Source organism: Triplophysa rosa, linkage group LG2 (genome assembly GCF_024868665.1).
Source record: "Triplophysa rosa linkage group LG2, Trosa_1v2, whole genome shotgun sequence".
NCBI classification, from domain to species: Eukaryota; Metazoa; Chordata; class Actinopteri; order Cypriniformes; family Nemacheilidae; genus Triplophysa; species Triplophysa rosa.
This window is the reverse complement of record NC_079891.1, coordinates 1836993-1860730: the sequence shown is the minus strand read 5'-3', so window position 1 is coordinate 1860730 and position 23738 is coordinate 1836993. Positions and strand designations below refer to the sequence as shown.

The window sequence follows — 23738 nt, the reverse complement described above, 5'->3', positions numbered from 1 at the left end:
TCCAACAAACACATGGCTTCTACACTTTACTATTTACAAGAACCTTACTACTTACTGGTAAATTGCTGCTAAAACTGGTAAAGGGAATATACAAAATAAAAGAACACTGCTCATAAATACATATAGGCCTAGGGGGCTAATGAGGATAATTAGGCTAAATGATCATACAGGATTATATCTAAACTAAACATATGTGTGCTAAACATATAAAGCTCTTAAAGGAGTTGCTCACTGCAAAATTTGCCCCCATTGACTTTCCATAGTAGGAATAAAAACTACTATGGAAAGTCAATGGGGGCAAATTTTGAAGTGAACTACTCCTTTAATACCACTGATTCTGTGAGCTACTCGGTGTATTCAGTAGGGTGCTTCAGAGGCATAAGGTATACGACAATAAAACAATGCACAACTGACATAAAGGAAATTTACTTTAAATACTTGAGTACTTTTAAAAGCACGTACTTCTGTACTTTTACTCAAGTAAGAATCTGTCTTTACAACTTTTACTTGTAGTGGAGTAATATTTGACCAGTAGTATCTGTACTTTCACTCAAGTAAGGAAGTTGTGTACTTCGTCCACCTCTGCTTATCAGCCACTTCATTAGACTCCACCCCCACATGAGCAGGAACCCATATAAACATGACTAAACTTATATGACTAATTCTTAGCAAGCAAGCAAGGATATCATATACGATTACGGCGCCCTCTACAGGACAATATTCCTCATAACAGATGCTTTTTTTGACGAGACCATCAAATCAAAAACGCATCTGTAAACCGGTCAAAAGTGTACTTCGCAAAAATGTTTCTTTCTTTTGATCTGATTGTATTTACTTAAATGTTTGAACAATAAAATAATTGTATATGTATATATAATTCTTTCGTAACAAAACAAAAATGTTCTTCAAATGGACGATTTGGACTGAATAAGGAAGAAAAACCAGCCAGTAAAAGGTCATAATAGATGTAAATTCCTTCAAACCATTTCTGCTAATTCTATTTATTTGAACATGATAATAATATTATTACTGGATTTTTTCATCATAAAATACTGCCTAAAGTTACATTAGTGTTATTCCATAGTTTCAATGAGTTATTCTAAAACTTGAATAATGAATATGTGACATTCTAAGTTTTGCCTGTGTCCTAATTTGGGACACACACTGTGTATTATGCAATATCCTGTATATATGTCTCACACTTTTGCCCACACTTGGTGTTATGCCTAGACCTATGGTATATCCTGTATATGTTGATTTCATACAAATGTCACCAAGAATTACGAGTTTAAGTGGCTAGGCCCGTATCAGGATGTTCCCGATGGAGAGAACAGGGAACTCAAGTACTGTTAACCTAAGCAGAAATACTAACATCCATGTTTCATGATTTTCCATCTGGTCTAAGTGTGTAGGTCAGAGCATCATTTCCTCATTTGTTCCTATATAATGGACCTGTATTCAATAAAGATTGAGACTTGAGTGAACTGCACTTCTGTGCCTTGTCATTCTTGCTCCCATCCAGAACTTCTGTGTGTTCCATCGACTGACTACGACTTTCACCTAGACAAAAAGTTAGATCCTAGCCAATTCTAACAGAATAAGTGACACAAAACCTTTGAATAGCAATTGTATGCATTTACAATTAACCAGCAGTTCAAATCAAGAGAAACAGAATCAGATTTTCTCATTAAAGTAACTTTGATGCACAAACTTTACAAAGAAACAGGTCACAATGTTGTCAAATGTTCACACACGCACATGTCTGGTTTACTATCCCCGCACGCGCACGCACGCACGCACACACGCTCTAGAGACTGTATTAACCACTAGTTTATACATACGATTATTTTATACATGAGGCCCATATGTATTTTCTTATATACTGTATATTCTTCACTTATATACTGTATTATTTTCTTACATGCATCTGTTTTTAATGAACAATACAAATTATGCAGGGCTGGTAATTTATACATCTGGGCACATTATTAGTACCATAGAGTCATACAGTAAATTAATAGTGGTTAAATGTTGCATATTTCTTACCATTAAATAATAATATTAAAAATGAATATGAAAATTATGTCATCATTTACTCACCCTCAAGTTGTTCCAAACATGCATAAATGTCTTTGTTCTGTTGAACACAAAAGAAGATATTCTGAAAAGCCTTTTAATTTTTTCTACCATGGTAGTTAATGATGCCCCAGAACTGTCAGTTGCTGACATTCTTCCAAATATCTTTCTTTGTGTTCAACAGAACAGAGAAATGGAGACAGGTTTGGAACAACTTGAGGGTGAGTAAATGATGGCATAACTTTCCTTTTCGAATGAACCGTTCCTTAAAACTCTTTATCGTAGGAACACATTTTCAACATTGATGAACTTAGGCAACAGCTGATTGAAGAAACTCAACCAAATGACCAGTCACACTTTAGACTATATTATGCTGTAACTGTACACAATAACAGACCAGAAGTAGCGTTTGTGTGAAATGTGTAACTTTATTAAAAAGCAGACCATTGGGTATGACATTTGATAAGAAATCAGCTTTACACACAACACGATGTCATCAGTCCAAGAACAACACAGCCGCTGCACAGAAATGAACCGGGAATCAAGATTTTATTCATCACAACAGTGACATTTTGCAGATTTAGTCGTTTCTCATATCAACAATAGACTTTGCTTGTTTTTAATGCAAAGCAGGTTTGTGTGGTAAGGACACACCAGGCAAAGCTTGACAAACATTTCAATCCCGTTTGAGTCTTCGGTCACGTATCAAAAAGCCGAAACGTTAGAGAAACACGCGCTGCCTCTGATTGTCTGCGCTGTGAGCTCATGGCTTGAAACATTCCACCAACCTGCACACAAACCGTGAGGCGTTTAAAGTGCTGCCATTATTAACGATGAAAACAATCACACCAATGTAGTGCACGTGGACTCGCGCTCCCGACACATTCTCGCACGTGTTGAGTCTAGAGAAACATGCAGTTATAGGTGAAGAGTCATGGGAAGAGTACGTCATTTGGTTAAACAGCATCTAAAGAGTATGAATGACATGACACGTCTCAGGAAACACCAGGTCACATTTGACCGCAAAATCAGATATTCAAAAAAAAAAATGACACCATGTTTACCCATAAATCACATTACTGGACAATACTGTGACGTGCACGTTTCTGCTGGATTCAACTCGGTGTTATAATAAAAACTGTAATAATTAAGTTGCAAATGTCGTTTTTCATGCAACATTCTTTTTCTTTTGATTCTGGGGTGAAATATGACCTTTGACCTTTTTGAGGATGTCCCATGAACGAGTTGCGATTTATTGACATTCAATGATCGTTAGTGTGATATTTATACTGGGATCTGAATAATAAATATGTTCATATCCAGATACAGAATTTGGTTTTGTGATCTCAAAGACACATGCACAGACCTTAGATCAGTCAGGACACAAACACTCTCTCTCTCTCTCTCTCTCTCTCTCTCTCTCTCTCTCTCAGGATGTGCAAAAGCAATGGCATTAACCCAAAGTGCTGTTATAACACAAGGCCTTTTAAAAGGAATAATTCTACAATATAAACATAAATCTATAAGTTACATGTATTTAGGCTGCCGTAACAAACAGACAGGACATTCTCTGAAATGCTCAGCAGATCTAGTGCAAAGAATTCACATCGACATCAGAGCTTCAAACATATCGTTGGCAGATAAAAACAAGATACACGGAAGGTTGGCAAACAGACGCACGGATGTGAAAATATTGGGGGATTGTGGCGAAAGACGTGTGTGAAACACACGTAGGATTATTCACTTGTTTCAGCAAATGTTAAAACATTCAGTACAGATCCCAAACTGCACAAATGCAAAAAATGAATATCGATCACACAAAGACATCTTCAAACAAGCCACACCGATGTTTCTCTTCACGTCAGAATCTTCAGGAGTGTTGCATCACGGTCGTTCAACTAAAAAAAAGCAACTGCATGCAGCCTTTTTGCATCATTTTTCATCACAAACGAGCCATAATGAAGGTTTTATCGCATTGATAAATCACAATAAGGCACAATGTGTTTTCAACCTCAAAACAACCAAACAAAAACCTTCGACTGCAAATCTAGAAGAGACGGTTCTCCTCTGTAAGACACATATAATATTTGCCATCGCCGCATTTGGCTGAAAACACAGACGAGACGAGTTTCATTTCAAGCTTAAAAACTTTTGCTGAAGATAAAGAACATTACTGCTCGAGTTGTTTCACGTGTGTGTGTTAAATACAGGCGGTGCTAAACACAACACACACACAAAGTGCCAGCGAAAATCATTTGTGAAAGGATGAAATGCATTTACTGTAAAACACCATGAGATTCTGTGACAACCCAACACACCTGGAGATTCTGACACTACCTCATTCATTTCACACACCACACCATTTTCTTATTCTAGTTTTGTGTCATTAAAGTTGCAATCTGAGACTTTCACAGAAATCACCTGGGCTGGGTTTCCCAAACGTCATTCTTAGGCTAGCAATATATTCTTAAGAACGGCGTAGTGATACGAAGGTTTTGGGAAACCCAGCCCAGATCTGTTAGAAGCTTGCAGCTTTACGTGATTATATATATCGAAACCAACATTTCTCGGGAAATTATACTCGACAGCTCAAATGCTAAATTATCGTCGTAAGCTTACAGTTGTTGCTTTTTTGTATTTGCGCAATAACTGATTTTTGTTTATTTTGAACCTAAGTTACAGATTGCAGCAAGTTAAATCTCACAAAAGTGTCCAGGACATCTCTCAACCCCAAAATCAAAAGAAAGAAATATTTATAATAATATAATCAAAAATTGCTTTCACTGTAAAATGTAAAAACTCATGAAGGTCACATGTGCAAAAACTTTGGTTTTTGCAGAAGAACTAAAGCTTGTGCTTCAAATAAAAGACATTTAAAGTCCATTATAATTATTTACAGACGTTCTTTATGATAAATTAGCACATTATATTGCAGTCACTGTATTGTGTCATATATGTAACCTATTTTTATTGTATTATTATTCATATTATTTATTAGCACAAACACTACATCCCTTAAATAATCCCTGTCACCGATTCACCGTAGGAGGAGACAAAGACAATAAAGTTCGTTGTCCAAAAATTAAAATCAATCCGGGACATTTTTCTTTTGATTTTGGGGGATGTTTTTGTGAGATTCATGGGCCACACATGGTAGTTCAATGGAGTGGTGGGACACGTCGACGTGTTAATGAAAACCGTGTTTTATCACCTTTGAAACTGTTACACAACGCAGAATATGTCATTGTGTGGTTAGCCAAACGCTCACGTGACGGACGAACAGAAAACACACTGTAAAGAAAGTGAAAAAACAGCACGATCTCAGGAGAATTAATATACTAACTGATTTACGAGGTGGCTAATTCCTATGAATTTGTACGATCTGCTTTTGCTCGAGCGGCGGTTAGGTTTGGGGGCGTGGTTTCACTATTGATTTTTTCTAATAATTGCATGCTGTAGTAAAGTTCACGTCTTATGAATTAATACACATTAGCCACCTGTAAGCCACAGCTGTGCACGTCTGCCGGTCATCGTCTCTCTTTCTCACCAGTCGAAGCTTCTTTAACTCCAATCAAGTGCAAATGTGATAAAGCTAGCAAATGTTCTTAGAGTCGCTTCATTAGACCGTTTACAGTACAAACCCAAAGCATCGTTTAGATCACAACAGAGTGACAAACAATCTTTTCTAGTGCAGCTGTGTGTTTCTATGATTTTAAACGCCGGCGGTTAAAGTGAGCGCTCAGTCTAGCAGTTAACACTTCAGCATGAGGGATTCGTGAAAATATCAGAGTCTGACGTCATACGTGTTGTGTTGTGTCTGTCCGTCTGTACATGTCAGATATGAAAGACACAAAATAAACTATCAATTTTTGCGAAACGATTTTTCCTGTCGTTTCTTGTTTTCTATGATCTTTCAGCTGTTATGTGTGACCTTTCTGCAGATAAACCTTATGAAACATGTTCTGGTCAAATTTCACCCCAAAATACGGATCATGAATATCATTACAATCTTTTGATTTGTAGACATTATTTTCATGACAGTTAGGTAGTTTATCTCTAATCTCTTATCATCTCATTCAAAACAACAATTCCTATTATTGTAATGTAAAGATCAATATATTGAAAAGTAACCACAAGCGTATTTTATTAAAATGCGTCACTTGACGGAGAATTGGGAGGGTGCATAGCTGTCAATAAATAATGTATATCATTTCACAATCTTGTTTCTTTTGATTTTGAAGAAAAATGTGACCTGGACATGTTTTCATGAGAATCATCCAACTGCTATTTTTGTGCCGACGTGATATTGAGAACGGAAGAAAAGCGTTGAGTTTCGCAATGAAGGTCCTCACAAGACCAGAGCTGTTCTCCGGCGCATGTGTCAAACGTTTGCACCATCCCTCATATGTTTCTGCTGTTTTTCATTAGGCGAGCTCAGATGAACACACCGGTTTCAACAGGTTAATAAAATGCAACAGCACATGCATAAGTGCATTATTTCCCAGAATTCCCTTCAGTGTGGATTCACATGGAGGATATGTACCGAGTCTCAACGCTGGCCCCTCACTGCCCGTTTATTCTCAGACCCTCCACAAACTCCTCCTCCTGCTGGCCCGTGGGAGGCGTGGCCACACCGACCCCGCCCTCAGCTCCGGGCAGGCCGTCGGTCTGCGGCTCTTCCTCCTCATCCTCTTCCTCGAGCCGTGGTCTCGTCTGGGTCTCCTCAGCGGGCAGATCAGAGCCGTCGGCGTCCATCAGCGAGTGAGTTCTCATGGGGTCTTTGCGCTCGGCGTAAATCCTCTGCTCTAGGCCCGACGGAAGGAGATTCTTAAAGTCAGACTCGAAGGGCATCTGAACGGCCAGCGGGAGGCCGCCAATGGCCAGACCCACGCCGACGGCCGCGGACGAACCCTGATAAACCTCCATCCCGTCCGGCAGCATGGACTTGATCTTGGGCAGCCAGCGTTTCCGCACGCGCCGAGCGTTGGTGCACATGTCGGCGGCGATGACGTTCATCTCGCTCTCTTTGAAGTGGGGTGCAAAGTTCTGACAGTAGACTGAACACAAAAACACAACTCGCGTTACCGTCCGCACAAAACCAGTGGAGTTTACTGCAGTGTTCAACTGATGTTATATGATATATAACTTAACAACAAGCAAAATGTTATATACGATATATATTAGCATTAACTAACTTGTGACGCACAGAATGTTATAAATCTCCGAGACGTCTTTAACATTAGTCACATGACCATAACCTCATCAATAATATCATATAAACGTACGTTTGACAGCATTGAGGACTCGACTGTCGAGGGGTTTTCTGCTGGGGTCACTGGTGGAGGATCTTATCCCCGTCCCACAGCTGTTTGCTAACGTGTTTCTAGTGAAGAAAACAAACAGAAGCCATGAGAAAACGCAGAGCAACATCGAAATAATGCTACAACAGATCACATGAGAATTACACACAGATGCACTGAAATCATCTTTATACCAGAAACACTATTTGCCAAAAAAATATGCTAATTCAGATGAATAAATGTTATTTGCAGTGTGGTTGTTTGATCTATTTGATGTCACAAACCTGTCGAAAAATGTTGCGAGGAGTCGTCTGAGGAGAACCTTGTGTTTGATTCCAGCGCACAGGTGACAGTTCATCAGCTGACCTCTGGTCATGAACACACCAGTGCCTAACACACACACACCAGAGTTATTAGAGTTTTGATTTTAGTTTTACAAATATTTTGAATTAGCTTTTACTTTTTATGTTAATTTGACTTAAAGTTTTAGCAATTTTGGTATATGCTTTTGTCATTGTATAATTTATTTTAAAAAAATGATGTCGCTATATAAGATTAATCATTTTTATTTTTGTTTATTATTATAATTTTAGTGCTTTAAACTTATATCAGTTTATTTTTCAACACTTCAATTTTTCCTTTAGTTAAAATCTTCCAATAATTTTTAGGTCAATATTTAATTTAATTTCAACGTTTCAGTAAACTAAAATAACCTTGACACACACAATCTTTAACAGTCCAGGATGACGCTAGAATCACCTCGGCGGTGTTTATAATAACGGCACAGAGCATTTAAAGTCTCTTGCAGGAATATTCCAGTGTAAATAATCATTTGTCGCGAGCACATCACAGATGCTGTTGATCCACAGATTGTAATTTCTCTCAAAACACCGTCTGTATGAACAACAACATGTTTACAGTAAAGCACTCACTAGAGGCCGAGAGCAGATTCTGAGCTTCGTTAAAGAAGATCAATACAAACTCTTTTTGGAACTGTAAAGTTGTACAACGGGTTCAAAAGGAAGCAATGATGATGTCACTCCTGTGGGCGGAGTCTGACGCATGTAGACAGTGTTCTACACATGCTTGCATCACTGCCTGCTAGTAATAGATTGTACCAACACGTGTAATGTTTAAGATGTATGGTTATCGTTTAGGAACAGTGTGTAACTGTAGGTGAACATCTGATAAATGTTTACACACTTCCATGGACTCTTCAGATTTTTCTTCCCATTTACATGACGGCATGCCGCAGATGTTGATACGTGTACTCAACCGGCAGGAATATTCCTTGAATGTTTTGAAAACGGATCTGTTGTACCAGTCAACTTCACCAACCTCCCACCAGTTCCAGCTTCTCTCCGGGGTCGCCCTCCGTGTAGAGTTTGGGGTGACATCTATAACCGATCTGACTGATGAGGCTGGCGGGCAGAGCCACCAGATCCCGGCGAAGCAGAACACAGGAGCGGTTCTCCAGCGCCATCCCGGCCACGTCTGCTTTCTCTGAAACTGTGGACAGAAAGATCCATCACAACCTTCACCGTGATGAGATGAAGACGCAAATCCTCCGGTCGCTCTGGAAGAGAAAATCTCTAGCATATTTCTTTTCATAGTCAGAACCAAAAAAGTTACGACTGATCAGAGATTTGCTGCAATAAACATGGGAAGACTTTTAACTGAACATCATTGATAGAAGAACTGCAGAGACTTCAGAGAAACAGATCAAAGGGTCAAAGTCAGAAATGATGTCCTGTTCGTACAGCGGTTGTGAATGTGTTGACAAAGAACGACACACACATCCAGGACGACGGACGAACAAATAGGACACTTTCAGAAACTGTCACCAGTTTGCTTGGAGCTGCATCAGACTGTCACTAATGATAAAAGAGCTTTCTGCGTTTTGTTTGTCCTTCACTCACTAACACGATCTGAAATATCCCACAATGTGACCCCCGCGAGCGGTGACTGATTACAAACTAAATGGATTTGAGAATCTAAATTAAATGATCCCGTACCCTTTTTGAATTAAATTAGTTTTCGGATTCAAAACGGAAAGCTGTCGAGTACGATTTAGTGAGAAATGTCATCGTATGACTTCAACACACTTAAAGATCAAGTCCATACGTCTGATGCTGTATGTTAAAGGGACACTTCACCCAAACATGAAAATTCTGTCATCATTGACTCACCTTCGAGTTGTTCCAATCTGTATAAATGTCTTTGTGATGAACACAGAGGAAGATATTTGGAAGAATGCTTATAACCAGACAGATCTCGACCCCCATTGACTCCCATAGTAGGAAAAGCTACTTTAGCATTTTGTCTGTTCTGTTGAACACAAATGAAGACATTTTGAAGAATGTAGGACAGTTCTGGGGCACTTTTGACTTCATTGTATTTTTTCTACTATGGGAGTCAATGGGGGTCGAGATCTGTCTGGTTATAAGCATTCTTCCAAATATCTTCCTGTGTTCATCAGAACAAAGACATGTATACAGATTTGGAACAACTTGAGGTGAGTCAATGATGACAGAATTTATCCTTTTTCGGGTGAAGTATCCCTTTAAAGGGTTCATAAAAATCACACCGCAACAAAAATGTAATGAGATTGAAAAGCTATATTCTTTCACCAAGCAAAAAAGTTTTTCAGGAAACAAGTTTACAAAGTAGTTGCCAATCGACGAATGACAAGAGTTTGGAATTTTTTCATTATCGTCATGATAATCAAGGACAACTTCCTTCCGCGCGTGCATGACCCCCAGTTAACTTCCGGTTTGTGTTTGGCTAGTGTCTAATAATATAACTATTTATATTTTATTTTATTTATGTTCATATTATTTTAATGAATAATAATTGTATTAAATAAACGATTTGTTGAATTTTATTGTATGGTCATTTTGTTAAATAAACAGTTTGTTGAATGGGTCCTGTAGTTTGGTCGCATTTAAAGAAACCGTAGGGTACATTGACATCTAGCGGTTGAGCTCGGTATCGCAGTCTAAATTCAAAATATTGGAGAGACGAGTTTAGCCGGTTCGGTTTCTTTTGATTGTTATCAGAAATAATCTACAGGCACTCTGTTGTTTGTCAATGTGTACCGGAAGTTAAGGGGCGCATTCGCAGAACGTTTGCTTATGTTGTCACTTTAAAACCGTCTATAATAAAATATATCGCCATTTTAAGCTCATGAAACATCACCTCTGATTGGTTATTTATACACGAGGAGGGCAACTCTATTCTTGCATCTTATTAGACACATTTTGTATAGACGCAAAAAGGTTCTGTCATCTGAATATCCATCCGATTGATCTTGTATCTTTTTGTATTTATATATATAATCTTTTATTGGCACAGGACAGTATAGAGCTGACAGGAAAGCGCTTTGGCAGGTATTCGGGGAGCGGGTACGACAAAGAACTGTCGAGACAGGAATGGAACTCGGGTCGCCGTGAGCGCACTGAGGGTGAATAAACCAAGACGATTGTTATTTAATATTTCTATAAACAGACGTGTATTTACTCTCGTAAGGGTTAGCGGAGCGACCACACAGCTGACCGTAGCTCTCCTCAGCGTCAAACGACTCTTCCTCAAACTCATCATCTTCATTCTGGTATGACGTTGGGCTGTCGGTGGTCGGAAGGCTGGACGCTCCCGGACTGGAGCGCTCTCCGGGGGCCACAGAATACGACGGGACACCAAGCGGGAAAACGCCCGTCGCCCCAGCGTAGAACACCGGACCGCCTCGCCCCGAACGTCCCCCGTCGCTGTTGACGGGTCTTTTAACCCCTCCGAAGTTCACCAGAGGTTCGGAGCCCTCCAGCTTGATTCGGCGAGCCTGAGCCGACAGAGATGGAGACCAGCCCGGCGGTCCCAGCACGGAGGCGGGGTTGTTATTGGGACTCTGCGGCTCCGAGCCCGGATCGTCCATGGCGGCCGTGGCCGAGTCGCAGTGGGGCGAGTTGGCTTTGAACATGAGGTCCATGCCCCGCTCCACGATGTGCTGAACCTGAAGGTAACCGGCCGTGTACATGACCACCAGCTGCTCGCTGGCCGCCATGGTGAGCTTGCCGGTGTAGCAAAAGGAGAGGATCTGCTGGAAGCAGGCCGGCGTGACGGACGAGGGCAGCTCGAACTGGGCTTTGGTGCTGCTGCTGAAGAGGTCGCGGAAATACAGGCTGCTGGCCGCCAGCACGGCCCGGTGAGCCTTGAAGGCCTGACCCTTCACCAGGATGGAGACGTCGCAGTACTGGCCCGTTAAGCGCTGCTCGTTCAACGAGCCCAGCACTGTGCTGCCGAAGTTTGGGATCTCCACGTGTAGCATCTGGGACATGGCGGCCCGCTTTCAGGAAGACACGGTGGACAGCGCAGACGAGAGGTCATCTGGACAGAGAGAGAGGGAGAGAAACACATAGATTACAAATGTCCAATAAAACACACGAGAGAATCACACATCAGGTGAAGTTCAGCATCTTCATACAGAATGTACAGAACTATACACAACTTGAGACTCATACTGTAGAATACAGAATAATAACATCACTACTATCACAGATTTGATATTAAAGTCACAGAACCGACGCGAGTTACAGTCTAACACACAAGCTTGATTCCACACGTCACTCTTAACCCGGATAGCGATTTCTATACACTGCGTTCCAAATTATTATGCAAATTGGATTTAAGTGTCGTAAACATTTAATTTTATATTGTTCAATTAAACTTATGGATGGTATTGTGTCTCAGTGCTCTTTGGATCACTGAAATCAATCTCAGACACCTGTGATAAGTAGTTTGCCAGGTGAGCCCAATTAAAGGAAAACTACTTAAGAAGGACGTTCCACATTATTAAGCAGGCCACAGGTTTCAAGCAATATGGGAAAGGAAAAGGATCTGTCTGCTGCCGAAAAGCGTCAAATAGTGCAATGTCTTGGACAAGGTATGAAAACATTAGATATTTCACGAAAACTTAAGCGAGATCATCGTACTGTGAAGAGATTTGTGGCTGATTCAGAGCACAGAAGGGTTCGTGCAGATAAAGGCAGAATGAGGAAGGTTTCTTCCAGACAAATTCATCGGATTAAGAGAGCAGCTGCAAAAATGCCATTGCAAAGCAGCAAACAGGTATTTGAAGCTGCTGGTGCCTCGGGAGTCCCGAAAACCTCAAGGTGTAGGATCCTCCAGATGCTTGCAGTTGTGCATAAACCTACTATTCGGCCACCCCTAACCAATGCTCACAAGCAGAAACGGTTGCAGTGGGCCCACACATACATGAAGACTAATTTTCAAACAGTCTTGTTTACTGATGAGTGCCGTGCAACCCTGGATGGTCCAGATGGATGGAGTAGTGGATGGTTGGTGGATGGCCACCATGTCCCAACAAGGCTGCGACGTCAGCAAGGAGGTGGCGGAGTCATGTTTTGGGCTGGAATCATGGGGAGACAGCTGGTGGGCCCCTTTAGGGTCCCTGAAGGTGTGAAAATGAACTCTGCAAGGTATGTAGAGTTTCTGACTGAGCACTTTCTTCCATGGTACAAAAAGAAGAACCATGCCTTCCGTAGCAAAATCATCTTCATGCATGACAATGCACCATCTCATGCTGCAAAGAATACCTCTGTGTCATTGGCTGCTATGGGCATAAAAGGAGAGAAACTCATGGTGTGGCCACCATCCTCCCCTGACCTCAACCCTATTGAGAACCTTTGGAGCATCCTCAAGCGAAAGATCTATGATGGTGGGAGGCAGTTAGCATCAAAACAGCAGCTCTGGGAGGCTATTCTGACATCCTGCAAAGAAATTCAATCAGAAACTATCCAAAAACTCACAAGTTCAATGGATGCAAGAATTGTGAAGGTGATATCAAAGAAGGGGTCCTATGTTAACATGTAACTTGCCCTGTTAGGATGTTTTTGATTGAAATAGCTTTTGATTTCAGTAAATATGACCTCCTAATGCTGCAAATTCAACAAATGACCATTTTCAGTTTTTTACAACCTATGAAATGTTTTCAAACTCTGTTGTGCATAATAATTTGGAACAGTGCATTTTGAGTTTTTCATTTTTTAAATAAATACTGTTGTCAGTGGGAGGTTTGTTCAATAAAATTCCAAATGTACCCTAACTGTTGATTACTTGAAAATTATACTGACTGTCATTTGCATCGACAAATTAGGAAAACCAGAGAAAGATATCATTTGCATAATAATTTGGAACGCAGTGTACTTTAAACAAATGTTACTTTTGTGTAATTCTCAATGAAACGTGCACAACATGCAGAACAGTTATCAGTAACAGCCATTGAGAAACTATTATCCGTTGAGCTGCCATAAAGAAACGGATAAACACAGACACAATGATGACACACAACACAACACACCACACTCACTCGAGGAGATGAGACACACACACACATTGAATTGTAAGCTCTCGACCAGGCCGGTGGCCTAGGAATGATGCGAGACACCACAGACCGGGCTTGCGTATGGAACGCCCTGTGCCTGCTTCCGTACTTAGATGATTGCCTGATACAATTTTACAGACTTTGGCCGGGAGGTGTGCTGAATAACTCGCCCCCGCAACCCCACGGATGCAGCCGCGGCGGCACCACTTCCTGCCACCTGTAGGGATCACACAATCGGGTATTCCTCCAGCTGTCTCACCACCTCTGGGGAAGATTACCCATTCCATTAGGAGAGGGTGACTGAACTTTGTTTGACGTAAAACGTGCCGGAAAGGGGCGTTCCAGGTCTTACCAAGTTCCTCATGCACTTCCGGTAAACACGGCACTGAGGGCGGGCGCGGCTCGGAGCCGCGGTCAAACCCGAGGCGCCATGTAACCAGCCGCGAGCGCCGGGAAAGGCAGTGCGGGCACTGCAACCCAAAGCTCACGGCGGCCCGGGAAAGCATGGCTGACATCTCGACGTCCGTTTNATTTAAATCTAGATTAAAGACACATCTTTTCAGCCAAGCATTCACTAATACATAGCTAATGAACAGCAGCTACGCTAATTATTCTCTTTCTGTTTCTGCCCTCGCCTCGGGATGCCCATCCCGAGGTAGGGAGAGATTCCGCCAGCCCAGATGAACGTCATATGCCCATCCACAACTAGAGATTACGCCAGCTACATCTGAAAATCCCGTGCCATCCTCCTGCGAGAGCCTGCGGACTGACTGACCATCCAGCTCCATCCAAGGCAATTCCATCACCACCCAAGAAAAAGGCGACCATCTGGCCGGCCCAGCTCAGACAATTCCATCCCCAACCGAGAGCAAAGACGGACTACCTGTCACATAAATGCTAAATTTACAATACTTGGTATTTAATGCTAAACTTACATCACACGACAGCAGTTTGAAGTTATGGCTGCACTCAGTGACTTTGATTGGAGGTAGCTGGGTGGGTGTTGTAGGGAGTGGGGGGGCTTGTTGGTTGTGGTTCGGGGCGTTTCATTTGTTGGGACTGTGTGGATCTGGTCTGGTTGGTCTTGTTTTGTGGTCGATGTCGGACAACAGAGGAATAAAGTTAATTATGCCATTACTACTTTTCCCTGGTTGTTCCTCTGTTGTCTGTTGTTGATCGCGGAATGAGACCGGGTTGGACCTGCACGGTTTCGGCGGGTGGGGCTTCCTGGGTCGCGGCTCGTGGGCTCTCCCTGTTCTTCGTGGACGTTGCTCGGTGGCTTTGGTCGGGGTCACTGAGTGCAGCCATGACACGTCAGAGGAGATCTGGCCCTCCCGGCTGAGCCTGGTTTCTCCCGAGGTTTTTTTTTCTCCATTATTCAGCATTGGAGTTTGGGTTCCTCGCCACAGCAGAGCAGTGCAGTGTTGGCTTGCTCACCGGGAGACTGCATTTATTTATTTATTTATTCATTTATTTATTAGATATTATTTATTATAATGATCTTGCTTGGTCTATAAACACCATGCACTGTGCTGTGTTTTACCTTTCTGTGTTTTTCTTATTTGCTCCTGTAAAGCTGCTTTGGAACAATGCACATTGTGAAAAGCGCTATATAAATAAAATTGAATTGAATTGAATTGAAGATGGATGGAGTAGTGGATGGTTGGTGGATGGCCACCATGTCCCAACAAGGCTGCGACGTCAGCAAGGAGGTGGCGGAGTCATGTTTTGGGCTGGAATCATGGGGAGACAGCTGGTGGGCCCCTTTAGGGTCCCTGAAGGTGTGAAAATGAACTCTGCAAGGTATGTAGAGTTTCTGACTGAGCACTTTCTTCCATGGTACAAAAAGAAGAACCATGCCTTCCGTAGCAAAATCATCTTCATGCATGACAATGCACCATCTCATGCTGCAAAGAATACCTCTGTGTCATTGGCTGCTATGGGCATAAAAGGAGAGAAACTCATGGTGTGGCCACCATCCTCCCCTGACCTCAACCCTATTGAGAACCTTTGGAGCATCCTCAAGCGAAAGATCTATGATGGTGGGAGGCAGTTAGCATCAAAACAGCAGCTCTGGGAGGCTATTCTGACATCCTGCAAAGAAATTCAATCAGAAACTATCCAAAAACTCACAAGTTCAATGGATGCAAGAATTGTGAAGGTGATATCAAAGAAGGGGTCCTATGTTAACATGTAACTTGCCCTGTTAGGATGTTTTTGATTGAAATAGCTTTTGATTTCAGTAAATATGACCTCCTAATGCTGCAAATTCAACAAATGACCATTTTCAGTTTTTTACAACCTATGAAATGTTTTCAAACTCTGTTGTGCATAATAATTTGGAACAGTGCATTTTGAGTTTTTCATTTTTTAAATAAATACTGTTGTCAGTGGGAGGTTTGTTCAATAAAATTCCAAATGTACCCTAACTGTTGATTACTTGAAAATTATACTGACTGTCATTTGCATCGACAAATTAGGAAAACCAGAGAAAGATATCATTTGCATAATAATTTGGAACGCAGTGTACTTTAAACAAATGTTACTTTTGTGTAATTCTCAATGAAACGTGCACAACATGCAGAACAGTTATCAGTAACAGCCATTGAGAAACTATTATCCGTTGAGCTGCCATAAAGAAACGGATAAACACAGACACAATGATGACACACAACACAACACACCACACTCACTCGAGGAGATGAGACACACACACACACCCTGAGATACTACAGTGAACTACTCTTATGATTTTACAGGAATTCTGCAGACAAACTCCTTCAAAACAAGAACAACTGGATCAATGAAACTTTGCAGTTTCATTGATCTTCAAAAGACACTTTCTGTCTGTCTGTCCATCTCGGTGTCTGTCTGTCTTTCTCTCTCTGTGTGCATGGTCTTAATCAATGCTGCATCTACATGTCGCAGAAAAAGAAAGAGAGAGAGAGATCTACAGTTCCAGACAGACACAGAGAGAGTGAGACGGGCGAGGGAGGAGTGAGACAGAGGAAAGTCATTTAAGGACAGAAACAGAAAAGAAAACCAACACTCACAGCATTACACTCACACATCTAACACAAACTCACATCTACACATATCTACACCACACTCACACATCTACACATATCACATCACAACAAATACATACATCTACACATATAAACACAAACTCACAAGTGCACTACACACACATCTTTACATCTCACAGCACACACACACACACAGTCTGGTTTACTATCACCGTGGGGACAGTCCATAGGCGTAATGTTTTTTATACTGTACAACAAACTGTATATTCTATCCCCTATCCCTAACCCAACCCCTAAACCTAAAGATCATAGAACACTTTTTGCATTTTTAGATTTGTAAAAAATATTGTTCTGTACAATTTATAAGCTTTTTTGCCCCTGGGGACCTCAATTTTGGTAACACGAGTCCCCATGTGATGGTGTGCGTTCAGGTTTAGGTCCCCACCGGGATATACAAACATGAACACACACACGCACACTAAATCCACAAGCATATCTACACAAATGACACACACATGCATATTTACACACATTAACACACACAAACATCAACGCAACATAAGCACACACACATGTTGGGTTTCCATGTTTTATGGGGACATTCCATAGACACAATGGTTTTTATACTGTACAAACTGTATCTCATATTCCCTACACCTAACCCTAACAATCACACGCAACTGTCTGCTCTTTTACATTTACACAAAAGTTAATTCTGTGTGATTTATAAGCTCGTTTCCTCATGGGGACCAAAACATGTCCCAGCAAGGACAAGGGTTTTGGATATTGCCATCTTTGTGGGGACATTTTGTTCCCATACCGTAGGGTTTACCCTTCCCACACACACACACACACACACACACACACACATTAAATCCCCAAGCATAGCTACACAAATGACACACACATGCATATTTACACACATCAACACACGCACACACGTAAGCACGCAAACACACACATACATATTAAACCCACAAGCATATCTACACACATGACACACGCGCAAACACACAACACTCAATGAGCAGAGAGAGGATCAGGTATCAGTGTGATGCATTTCCACTGGAGGTGGAAGAAACAAAAATCTCACACAGACATTTGCTTAAAGAAAACAAAGCTGATTTTAATAGTGTTTGCATTGTGACATCATTTTCACCTCAATTAACCTCGTCTCACCCCAAATTCACATTACTCAACAACTTTTACTACAGAAACAAGAAGTCAGCGAACAATGTGCTACAATCACAGGAAAATAATGCCACAATGTCAACCACCTAAAAACGGGCCTCGCTTTCTATATCCACCATATAATTCCTCATGTTTGCTGTAGGTATTGTGAGGTGAAATAAGGACATGTTCTTCACAGGTCGTGTATGGCCAGAGAATGCAAATCAGGACACACAGAAACCACAGGCATCTCAGAATGAAAACAGAAATCTGTGTCGCTTTAAACATTTGCATTTATTTCCACAGACGTCAGCGACAGACACAAATGAGACCGTGATTGTGTAAACACGTGAAGAGTCTGGAGGTGTAAGTGAATGTAGATTGAAAAGGTCAAATCATCTGGATCTGAGTCAATGTGATGAGAAAAGGTTGACGTTTGTGAGATTTCCGACTCTTTTTCTCAAGAGAAATATCTGAGACGCAGATGAGACTTCCATTTGCTCTCCTCACTGAGGTCTAGCACAAATGACAGCGGTATTAAAGAGATACTCTTATATCGTTTTAACGCCGATGCTCACACTTGACATTGAGACTGTGATATCACAGATACGATCACATGCGCGGCACCTCTGCAGCATTAGCGCACATCTGTGCCAGCCGAGCGCGTGCGCGCCCCTCCTGCCAGTTAATGCACAGCGCTGCAATGCAGTGCCCGCTCACACACGCGTGTACGTGCAGGAACACTGCCGAGTCAGACCCGCGCACACGCTAAATATAGACTTTAAACTTCTGTGATAAGACACATACAGACGTGGACTCATAAACCCGCAGCTGACTTCACAGCACGTCTGCCTGTGACCATGATGCACTGCAGCAAACTCTAAAAGTGACGTTTGTTCAAATCATTGAGCAGCCTGGCACGCTTTGTCCTGAGAAAGAGCAAATCTAGCGCAGGGACGACACACACCGGAGAGTGAATCTCACATAAATATATATCTCGCCGACGCTATACATCAACAACCTGCTTCATCAATATTCAAGCACTGCAGTTGGTCTCATGTGTAAGTGCGCAGACAGACACAACACATTCAGTCCACGGCGAGACGGCAGCAGGCCTGCCAATCCTCTTCCGGCGTCTGAAGAAAGTTCTGGGATGTACAGAAGACGAGAGCTCAAGAGGACTGAATTCATAAACTCATATATCTGTTTTTTGTTCACACACAACTGCGGACTACACTGTGTGTGTATATACAGCTTTTCCCATTCATTAATCGTCTAATTTGTTCGGCCGTAGTTTCAAAACGAACCACTTCTTTTGTACACGTCTTATAACAACATATTGTTGTGTTGTCCGTTTCCCATATTGATTTCTTCGTCGCGGCCTGCCACACTATCAACGCTGGCCACCATTAATAGATTTTTCATGATTCCCATTTTTATTTGACTATTTAAAACAGCTTAATTCATTGTAGATTTGCGAGCGCAGTATATATATATACACATATATACTGTATGTAACGTATGCAAACGTAATGAGTTCTCCTAGCCAAATGATAACTTCTGTAACCGCTCATCCTGTGTCCTAATATAGATAAAGAGGCGCTGGGTTACATGAGGTGATGTACACAGAAATACCACAATGACACGTCCTCTATTGCCCCGAGCTTTATGACATGTGACATACGATCCCCGCGTGTCATCTGTGTCTCCCTGTATCACAGATAAAGGTCCCTTGTAAAAACGGCTGCTATTTTGAACTGTTTTATTGCTCAGATATTGCTCTTTATTAGCTCAAGACACTTCATGGAGTTCTGTGATACTTATCTGGAACTTTTTCTCAGACGTTTCTTCTTCAACTACATGGGACAAATAACAAAACCGATATAAATTAGAGATCAAATTAATGTGGCTAGCTCAGATGAGAAACATTCGAGTTCATATTGTGATCTTTGACTTTGATTGTACACATGGTCTCAAACTGTACTTCCATCTGCCCAATCTCCATTGAATCTCACTGCTGTCTAGCAGAATGTATTAAAGAGTTGCGTTAATAGTGTTTCAGTCAAGAGTTCTGTGACAATTCAGAGAAAAATTCAAGACCAGGGATGGACTGAGAACAGAAGTGTCTGAGCCAGAATTCAGTAAGAATGTTGGATGATGGAGTAAAATAATGAATTTTTCCAGACGTCCTGGTAAAAAAACAGTTACCGTCCAAACAGGGCTTATGTCTTTAAGTTAGGCGAACGTAACTATTAAAACTTTGATATGTATAACAATAAATCCAGATATTAATTAGATGCTAATTTACAAGCATCAATAGCCGGGTTTCCATCCAAACGTGATGCGACTCGGTAACACTTTACAATAAGGTGCTTTTTATTAACAGTTAGTTAATGCATTATCTAAAATGAACTAACAATGAGCAATACTATATACAGCATTTATTAATGTTAGTTCATGGTTATTTCAGCATTTACTAATACATTAGTTAACGCACCATGAACTAACATAAATATCTGCATCGATATGAACCAACATTAACAAGGATTAATAAATTTAACTCAATTGTTCATCGTTATCTAATGTTAGCTAATGCATTTACTAATGTTAACTAATAGCACCTTATTGTAAAGTGTTGCCTGCGAATCTTTTCAAAGTTTGCAATAACAGGAGAAAAGACGAAATGCGAAATTGGTGTGATTCCATCAAGTTCCTCGAGCTATCACGGTGGTATTGGTAACCTAGTAACTAACAGTAAATAATAAAGATCTGGAAACCAGAAAGACATATGCTGCGTCTGTCGTGGCGAAAAGTCGATCAGCCAATGTAGAAAGAATTCACGAAGACCAGAGAGCCAGGTTTCAAGAGGTTTCAATCTTTATTTGCTCGAGCAAGCAAAGTGAGACACACAGAGTTCATCTGTAGATGCCCCACGAATACATGTCTGACTCCATCTTTTATACACTGTTCTCAAGTAGTTATCACAGTTCAAACCAATCAGGTTTTACCTGACCTCATCTTCTACCAACCAGTTTTTACATGACATCACTTATTTTTATTAGTCCATCCCCTTATGCCTCGTTACAGTTATATTTCATCCTGCACTTGCTACAGTTATATTTCCGGCTTACCATATTAAGATCTCCGGCGTACCATATTAGGATTTAATTGTAGGGAGCGCTCTCAATAACACATACGTATATCATGTGCTCTTTATCTTGACACCTTTCTGGGGGCTTTCGGACGTCTCAATAACACATACGTATATCATGTGCAATAACACATACGTATATCATGTGCTCTTTATCTTGACACCTTTCAGGGGGCTTTCGGACGATACATGATTTAACCTTGGTTTTATTAAAAAAGAACTCATGGTTTAGAGTGATAATGATAAACAACCCAGCGTTCTTAATGAAACTTCTCTACAAAAGTGTGTGTGGTGTACGTGCAGTTCCTGTCGTAGTTTGATAAGATATTTGGTGTGTACGCAGGTGTTCAAGTGTTCAAACTCATACATGAGGCCCATAGCCCTTGTTAAGATCAGAGAAGTACATGAACCCTATAACTACCTTTAAATGTATTCTTTTATATAAGAAAACTATTTTATATAAGAAAACTCAGTAATATATTTAGAATATAAGAAAAGTCAATAATATGTCTAGAAAAACCACCATACGTCCCAATTAGCCTACTTATACCATGCACTAAAAGTGTTTTTGTTATGGAAAAGGTATACATTTTAGTGTGTAGCAATATGTACGCATTGGGACATACTAACAGGAAACGGAAGTGGCCGTTGTTGCCTAGACAACAATGTGGCCATTAACTGTCACACACATCAAAATACAGCTCTTCTTTCCATTTAAGTATTTATTCATTTCTTGTTTCATATGTAATGTTAACTCAATAGTAATATTTATTAATTTACTGATGCTTAAGTTATTTAATTTTATTAATGCAGTGGAGCGTCACTAAACTCCGCCTACTCGAGGTGAGTTGTGGGTAATATTAGTGTGCATCATTCTCCACTTCGAATTTTGTACCGGAAGTAGTAGACCATCCGAGAATCTTTGTAAGACTCTTTTCAACATACTACGATTTGGGACATACTAATTCTATTTTCGAATACTGTTTAGGACAGATAGTATGCGAATTGGGACGCATCAATACTCAACGGTAACAGCTGCTTCGTCTCGTGGCTTTAATGTTTGCTACGTCAGAATTTATTCGGCACACTGTTTTTCGCAAAAATGAAAAAACACCTCAAGAGAGCGTAAAAACTTTTTTGCGAATTAACGGTTTTTATTTCAAAATTTGGCGTTTCCATCCCTCGTTTCTGATGCGAAACTTCAAAATGCGCATTAAAACCAGGGTGATGGAAACCCGGCTAATTGTCAGTGAGGCGCAGACATAAATCCTGAATGTCTTGAGTTTGGGTTAGATCTCGCTCACGGCTGAGTCAATGACCACAGTAATGGACTCAAGCTGTTATAGAAGATAAACAAACAAACTGTGACAGATCCAACAAACGCTCGGAGGGAATTCACTTTAAATTACAACTGTTTATTCATGTCTGATACGGGTTTGAAACGACATTTCATTGGAATAACAGAACTTTTATTTGTGTAAAGACTCTGATGGTCCAGAGGACAGAAGACTGTGATATAAGGATGACAACAAGCTAAATCACCAAACTACATGTGCAGAACTAAAGCTGGATTCTGATTTAAAAGATGATGATAGAAATCAGAGGCTCTGTGTGCGGTACGGATGCAGTGTGAATGTGTAAGTGTGTGTGTCATGGATTACATCTCAGTTTTCAAGGTAACAAATCAATGGAAAAGATAAAGTTCATCTGTGAAATTCTGCCGAACAGCTTTCAGCCCACATGACTCAGCAGAGGAAACATGAGAAACATCTGATTCATTCACATGACCCCGCATGATTCTCTCACTTTATATCAGATGGCTGTATGATTTAAAACACAAACTTTAAAACTCTGTCAAGTAACTCAATGTCTGATGCTCAAACGACGGTGGTTACGACGAAGCTAACCACAATTCAACAATAGCACAGCAATAACCACAAACTAACCGCTGTATCACAGCAGTAACCAAATTTTTATAACCATGATATTTGTAGTAAAACAATGGTAATGAAACAGTAAATATGTAGCGATTATTTATTTCATATACTGTACACGGCTGAAACTTAAGCACAATACACAGTTTTGCTTGAAAATACTGTATCTATTTCACTTGTTACTAACAGCCTTAAACCAAGCTTTAAAATGTCTTTCCCAGATTTAACTAGTTTTGCTCAGTGTTTCCCATAGGATTTTGACAGATTTGTTGCGCTAGTGACTTCACAAACTAATTAGCATATTTGTGACGTCATCGCGTCGTGTTAGCCTTTTTTTACAAGAAAAAGTCGACAAAAGTGCTTTTTAGTAAAAAAAACGCTTGCAGCGTTTTGTTACAAATAGCAGCCGAACTCCATGACTTCGCGCACGAAGGCAGCCCAGAGAAACATAGGCAGCGTAACGGAAGTCTATTTATAATTTGAATTATAAACAGAGAGCGTCTTTGCAATGACTAATCACATATTTAAAAACTACAATACTCATTTCTCGATAGAAATGCAATCAGAAGTTGTTCAAAGTGAAAACTAAATTTACATTTATACAAAACTATCCACCAACGGGCGTTTCGGCCGCCATTTTTTTTTCGAGCATGAGCCTTCTTGACCAATCCCGTTCCTTGC

The 23738-nt window shown here is 40.8% G+C and overlaps 1 protein-coding gene across 4 annotated transcripts in view; it reads right to left on the bottom strand.

Moving 5' to 3' along the window:
• Window positions 1-2485: 2485 nt before the first annotated feature.
• LOC130565021 (nucleus accumbens-associated protein 2) overlaps window positions 2486-23738 on the bottom strand; it is a 38626-nt gene continuing 17373 nt past the window's right edge. For 3 of the 4 annotated variants that reach the window (XM_057351554.1, XM_057351546.1, XM_057351560.1), the window contains exons 2-6: window positions 10896-11756; window positions 8715-8885; window positions 7661-7766; window positions 7362-7459; window positions 2486-7133 (exon numbers count right to left, since the gene is read on the bottom strand). In XM_057351554.1, coding sequence (XP_057207537.1) covers window positions 6640-7133; window positions 7362-7459; window positions 7661-7766; window positions 8715-8885; window positions 10896-11706 — 1680 coding nt within the window. In that variant the 5' untranslated portion in view covers window positions 11707-11756 and the 3' untranslated portion in view covers window positions 2486-6639. The remainder of the gene's footprint in view (window positions 7134-7361; window positions 7460-7660; window positions 7767-8714; window positions 8886-10895; window positions 11757-23738) is intronic. The other variant, XM_057351566.1, reaches the window with a different exon arrangement.